This window comes from Lactuca saligna, chromosome 4, assembly GCF_052625555.1.
Source record: "Lactuca saligna cultivar CGN05327 chromosome 4, ASM5262555v1, whole genome shotgun sequence".
Classification (NCBI taxonomy): Eukaryota; Viridiplantae; Streptophyta; class Magnoliopsida; order Asterales; family Asteraceae; genus Lactuca; species Lactuca saligna.
In genome coordinates, this window is record NC_136420.1 from 284197571 (window position 1) to 284204457 (window position 6887).

General features: G+C 32.2%; 1 protein-coding gene across 1 annotated transcript; it reads right to left on the reverse strand.

Annotated features, from left to right (window-relative positions):
• Window positions 1-3420: 3420 nt before the first annotated feature.
• LOC145043701 (uncharacterized) lies at window positions 3421-4525 on the reverse strand. Its single transcript, XM_078992425.1, has one exon. The coding sequence runs from the start codon at window positions 4353-4355 to the stop codon at window positions 3540-3542; it is 816 nt and encodes a 271-aa protein (XP_078848551.1). The 5' UTR covers window positions 4356-4525; the 3' UTR covers window positions 3421-3539.
• Between the last annotated feature and the right edge of the window lie 2362 nt (window positions 4526-6887).

Consider the following 6887-nt stretch of genomic DNA (forward strand, 5'->3'; position numbering starts at 1 on the left):
GAAGTCTAAAAGTCATAAACATTAAACATAAATTCATAAACATCCAAAATAAACATTAAACATAAAGTCATAAACATCCAAATAAAACTCTAAAAATCAAAACATTCATGAAAAGTGAAATTGTTCAAACATACTGTAGAGTGTAGATTGTTACTTACCGTAAAGAGAAAGGAAGGTGGGTCGAAAACGTCAAAGCTGACAAGAGTGAGTACGAACAGCGATGAGCGAATGAGGAGCGGGTGACGATTGGCCTGATGAGTGATTAAATCGTGAGTTTGTGATGTTGCTTCCATCGAAGATCGGTCCTTAACTCCTTAATCTTTATCCTTCGTTCGATCGTTTGTGAATGTGGAGACTGGAGCGGGTGAGGAACGATTTTTTTTTTTATTAAGGCACGCAAATACCTAATGGTTGGCTGCACAAGGACTCAACAGTCAACACTCAAGGAGTCAAGGTCAAAGATGAATGATGGGATCATGAGACACAAGCCCAACAGTAGCCCACAACACAATGCCACATTGCCCAAACATATGGCTGATGATATACGAAATTACGAACGAATACCAAATTAAAATTTAAGGATATGATAAATAGAAACTAATAGTATAATATGATGTTAGATTGTTAAAAAATAAAATAAATAGATAATTAAATATATTAGGCAGGTTGGCGGGTTGACCTGCGAACCCAAACATGTAACCCAACTCAACCCATTAAATAAACGGGTTGGCGAGTTGATGGGTTGACGGGTTGGCGGGTCAGAAATCTCAACCCTAACCCGCTTATTTTCGTGTCGGGTTCGTGTCGGGTTACGGGTTGGATCAAGAGTTGCCACCCCTATAACCTCTTATCAAATAATCATATTTTTCTCAATTTATTATTATTATTATTATTATTATTATTATTATTATATTCAAGAAGCTTAACCGTAAAAAAAATCTACCTACGCAACACAATCAATCTTTAGAGCCGACTGCAAAAGAACTAATCGTCACTTGGACATAATTCGTCAAAAGAAAACTATTTGAAGTCATTGTTCAAAGTTTTATTCGAATAAAGAAAGACAACATTACAACCAAAATGACATTTTGCATGACAAAATATTAATAAGGCACTTATAGATTTCAATTAGAATTTTTACTTATAATATTAATAGAACTTCCCCGTTAAACATTATTAAACCGTAAACCTTAAAAACCCTAATCACTAAATTGTAAACCTAAACTCTAAAAGAAACTACACACCCAAGGGAAATTATTCGCCGAAAATAACTATTCACAGCCCTACCTGCCTCCCGCTGCATTACACCAATAATAACTATTCATCAATAATATAAATACGCCAAAAAAAAACTCCATTGTGATGTGGCATACTAAGCAATAAAAGATTAGACATCGGAAATAGAAATCAACAAACGAACATCTTAACCCATTAGTACTTTATCTAACTTAAACAAAATAAAACTAACTGCGAAACAAAACTGTCAACATCGCATTTTACACCATCGCCCTCCATCAAAGGTCCCCCCCCCCCCCCCCCCCTACATCTAAACTGTCAACATCGATGGACATATATAGTAAATCTTTTAACTAGCACAATTTCCGAATAGAACTAATTGCCGGAAGATATATTTGTTGCCGCTGCTTTGTGCGGGTACATGACTAGTATATATATATATATATATATATATATATATATATATATATATATATATATATATATATATATATATATATATATATATATATATATTAGTTTATAACCTGTAGAAACCACAGTTATTAATCAATTATTTTAAATAAATCATTTTAAATAAATTATTAATTAGGAGATATATCAAATTTTTAAAGTTATTATAAATTCAATTTAACATATAATTAGAAAATATAAATTTAAATTTTGAAATGAGTTGCCTAATATATCTACATGACACATGACATAATATTAATGAGGAGTTGTATTAGAATGACACTTGGCAAATGAAAATTAAAACTATTTATTTATTAGAATAGGAATATATATATATATATATATATATATATATATATATATATATATATATATATATATATATATATATATATATATAACACGTGGTCGATTCTAAATTTGGGAAAATATCATATACAATTTAGTTCGAATCGGCTTTAAAAACAAGCTCACTCGTAGAGTCCTTTTTACCATATGCAGTTATCGCGGTCCAAAATCTAATTACGGTCACTTGCCGTAATTTTAAATAGCGGTTCTTGCGGTGAGATAGCAGTGGGATAAAGGTTTTTAAATATCTTGTAAAATCAATCAATTAAATATTCCTTATAAATAAGTTAATCGTTTCCTTATATAAAACTAATCCATTGAAGAAGGAAAAAAAAAAAAAGCGATAGAAACAGAAAGAAAATGAAATCGGCATAGTTAAAATCAATTTTGTGAAATAGCAGTCAAAAACCGAGATCTTGGAGTCGAAATAGCGGAAAATAGCGGCCAATCTCAGCAACAGTAGCGGCTCCGCTATTTTGAGCGCTATTTGAAATCGCTATTTTGCCAACACCCACGAAACACTATCCCACCGTGATCTTACCGAGATCTCAACGCTATTAACTGCCCAGTTTCTATTCACGGAAGAGTCAATAACATTTTCTAATTTTATTATCATATTTATTAATTACTTATAATTGATCGTTATTTAATTACTTATTTAATATAATATTAACATGAGAAAAATGATTTAAAATGGCAAACAATGTTCGAAAATTTGCTTTTTATGTCACTAAATTTTTAATTGTATCTAATAAACAAATCAATTTTTTATTTTGATTTTAAAATATCAATGATTATGATTTTTATCGATTAAAATGAAAATGAAAATCATTTTTGTCCCCGAAAAACCTATTGTTGTCATTTTTCTGAAACCAATACTTCAACTATTTAGATTTTTACCGATTAAAATGACAATATCACAAAACAACATGACGTCACTAATAGTTATCATTTGCGGTTTTAGAAAAATGATTACACGAGACTTTTAGTTAGAAGTAGCAAGGTAGTGACAGTTTTTATTGTAATTTTAACCAAAAAAATCGTAATCATTGGTGCAGTGGCGGTGTTATTAATTGATAACCACGTGAATTTGAGGTTTGGATTTTAAAATTTTGAACATGTTAAATTTGCCACTTGCAATTATGCCCGGTGTGAAGGTTTGCCCTTTAAAAAAGCTAAAATTACGGGTCTGATTCGATTGCCTTTTCCTAAATAAATAAATAATTAAATAAATAAACAGCTTCATCCTCCAAAAGATACTACTCGGTGCACGTGTGGAACACGTGCCTATTTTTATCAAAACTTTGTTTGGTACAATCGTATATATTTGGAGCTATTCGCGACATTTCAAGTCTCATGACTCAGTGATATCCATTAAATCGATTTTGAGATTAGCATAACGCAAAACCAGGTGTGCATTGATGATTTGTACGTTACAAGTATTATTGCCTATAGAAAGTTAGAGATTTTCACATCTTTCTTTCATTCCATAAGAAGATATATCATCTGAAAACAGCATCTTTCTTCGCAAAACGGTAGACAACAACACCAGTTCTAGAATCACTAGATGGACCATCTTCATGAATCAATTCAACCTGAAAATGCTTCTTCGCTCTTTTAAAGAACCCAGATTCCTTCTTCCACCGCCGCAAATGACCCATCAGAAACACCTTCTCACCGCCATCTCCTCCGCCGTCTAACAACAAGAATTTCAACGTCTGAAGCAAAGGCTCATAGAGATGATCATGATAAACAACATCCGAACCAATAATCAAGTCGTATTCCCGCCCTATTGCTTCCATTTCTTCCGTTTCCCCCCAACTCATCGGCGCCACGTGGACTTCGCCGCCGCGTGGGGCTAATACTTCGGAATTAGCGTCGGCGTTGAACTTGAGATTTACCAACACGTGAGGGAGATCCGTCACGGTGACGTCAGCGCCAAGTATGGCGGCGGCGGCGATCCCGACGATGCCGGTTCCGGATCCTAGCTCCAGAATGCGAAGGCGTGGATGGCGTTTTGCGGTAGTGATGGCGGCGGAGAATGGATCGGTGTTGGAGGCATGGTAGCTGTCGAGGAGTTTGACGAAAGTGGCGGCGGCTGGCCAGAGCTGGAAGGAGAGGCCTTGGGAGGGAAGTTGGCGGATTACGACGGTGGAATCGATTGACGTGAGGTGGTAGTTTTGGTGTTGAATGGGTGTCGGAGCCACTTCGGGTTTCTTACCATTTTTTTGTTGAGCATCGTCGTCGTTGTCTAGTAAAAGCATTGTGACCGGATTGATCTCTTCGTCGTCGCTGTCTACGGCGGAGACGGTGGTCATAAGATGAAGGCGCCGTCGTTTTTAGGGTTGAAGAAGGTTATGGGGACACTATTTTAAGAAACTTGCTGGGGAAGTAGGTTAAGATTTGGACGATTTTGCCCTTTTGTCCCCGTCAAGTGGATAGCGTTGACTTGATTTTTTGACCGAATCTTACCATTGGGAGAATCACGCGAATAAATCTTCTATTCTGTTTCTTTTTCCTTTTTTGGGCATTGAAGTATTTGAGGAGGGAATGGAATGGATGATTCCATTCCGATCCAAAAACATTGTTTACTATACAGAAAGAAATCATACTTTTCTATTCGAGTAGGAATGCGTCCCTAATATTCATTCCCACGGCATTGTTTTTTTCTTTTTGCTTTTTCATTTTCCACGAGATAAAAATTGTAATTGGCTAATATATTAGCAGCTATTTTTTTTGGTCAATATGTTGCAATAATAGGTTATTTGGTTTTAACCAAATCCGTCAAATTCTTTATTTTATAAAATATAAAAAGATTCTTAAACACCCCACAATAATGTTTATAAAAAAAACATAAGTAGTTTCTGCTTTATATTAAAATTAACTAGGTGTGAAACCCATGTATTACATGGATTTAATTAAAAAAAATATGAAATTTTAACAATTTGAAAAGTTTGAATCTATAAGAAAAATGAAAAAAAAAATGAATTATTAAAATTATTGAAACTTTAATGTATTGAATACATTACATATATAAATCCTTTATAATAAATATTTTACATATATATTAAATTACACATTAAATGTGGAATTTTAATTTAATAAAATAAAAAATACAATAAAATGACAATTAGAAAATAGAAAATTTAAAAAATTTAGAAAATGCTAAGTATCCAAATGAAGGAGAAGAAGACATGTGGCAAAAAAACCTTCATTTATTATAGTAGATTACAAAGTAAATGAGGATATAAATTCTAAACAAGAGCTTTACTTTATAAAACTAATTACAAAGGAGGTAGGGATATAAATTCCAAACAAGAACTGTATTTTTAAATGCCAAAAGAGTCCAAAGTAATTACTAGCATTTAATATTATATATTATTTTCCTGTTAATACAAATATCATGAATGAATTAAGCGTAGTTTGTAGATCATGCTCGTAACGCGTTTTAAAAGCTTTTTCAAGTTTTGCTTGCATATTTTGACATGTTTGGTTGTTACCCATGAAACTTAGAAAATAAAAAGACATTTCAATTATATGATGAAAAATTAAATTAACTTCTATCTTTTATGCCTACAATTATTTTTACCCACTAAAATTATGACAAATCATCATTCAATTTTATTTTACTTGATATATTCTCAATATAACATTAATGAGTTAGTTAAAAAAAATATGAAATGATGACACTTATAATTTTATTGGATAGGAACATCTGTAAACATAAAAAGTAAGAATCAATTTAATTTATCTTATATTATATATCACTTGTCAAAACATTTTTTAAGCTTCAGTTTGACTTAGAGCATCAAACTCATGAATAGATCAAAGACTAGATTGAGTAATAAGTGAAGTTTGAATCACCGTTAAAGCCCTAAATCAAAGTTAATTTCCCAAAAATAGACACATTTATGCAAATTCTGATAAATGATGGATTAGAAACTACATCAATTTCCCGAAAATAAGTTGAAATTTCATATTTCACCATTGTTAGGGCTTTGAAGCCCAAAAAAACCATTTATGCTCAAAATCATGTTAGGAATATGAGAGAGACGGAAGTAGATTAGCAACCTAAGAGCTAAAACTAACATAAAACCTTCATTAAACAAACCTAACATGAAAAAATTTTGGATTTGGAATTTCCTCCAAACCCTAGTTTGAAAATGTGAGAGATTACTTTCTAATGGTCCAAAGGTGATTAATCTTAAGTTACTTCAAACTCTCTCTAAAACTCCTTCCATGGAGAAAATACCTTCAACCTTCCTTCTTCCTTCTCAAATACGTTGCATTGGGGAGAAAAGAGTGTGGTATGTCTAGTCTTTCTCATTATATTTTCAATATCAACTCCTTTACCAAAGTTTCCAACAAAATGATCCTCTACAATATATTTTTACAGTGATATAGTCTTAATTTTCATTTATAGGTTCTCCACATGCCAGAATGCATCATAGTCGTTCTTAAAGACACAAATGTCGACATCTAATTTCTATTTTATTTTAATTTATACTTGCCAAATTAAGGAGATATCACAAAAACATTTGAAATATATATTTTAAAACAATTTTTTCATGCTTTTTTTTTTAAACATTTTTGTTCATTGTAAATTTATATCTATTTATTTATATTATCCTACTCTTTCTTTCACAAATTAAGGAGATTTTGCAAAATATGAATAGGGTTTTTATTAAATGACTTATTTCATGATTTTAGGGTCTTCAAGGTGTCGTAATCACATGTTTCCATAGCTACAACCATCATCGACACCATTGAGATGCAAACAAAAGTGTTACTACTTGCATTAACCCAGTTGAGCCCAATTTCGGAATTAGTTGGATAACATGAACATGCAA

What these genes read in the sequence shown, in the direction of transcription:
- LOC145043701 (XM_078992425.1), bottom strand. Translation starts at nt 4,355, where the DNA reads ATGACCACCGTCTCCGCCGTAGACAGCGACGACGAAGAGATCAATCCG.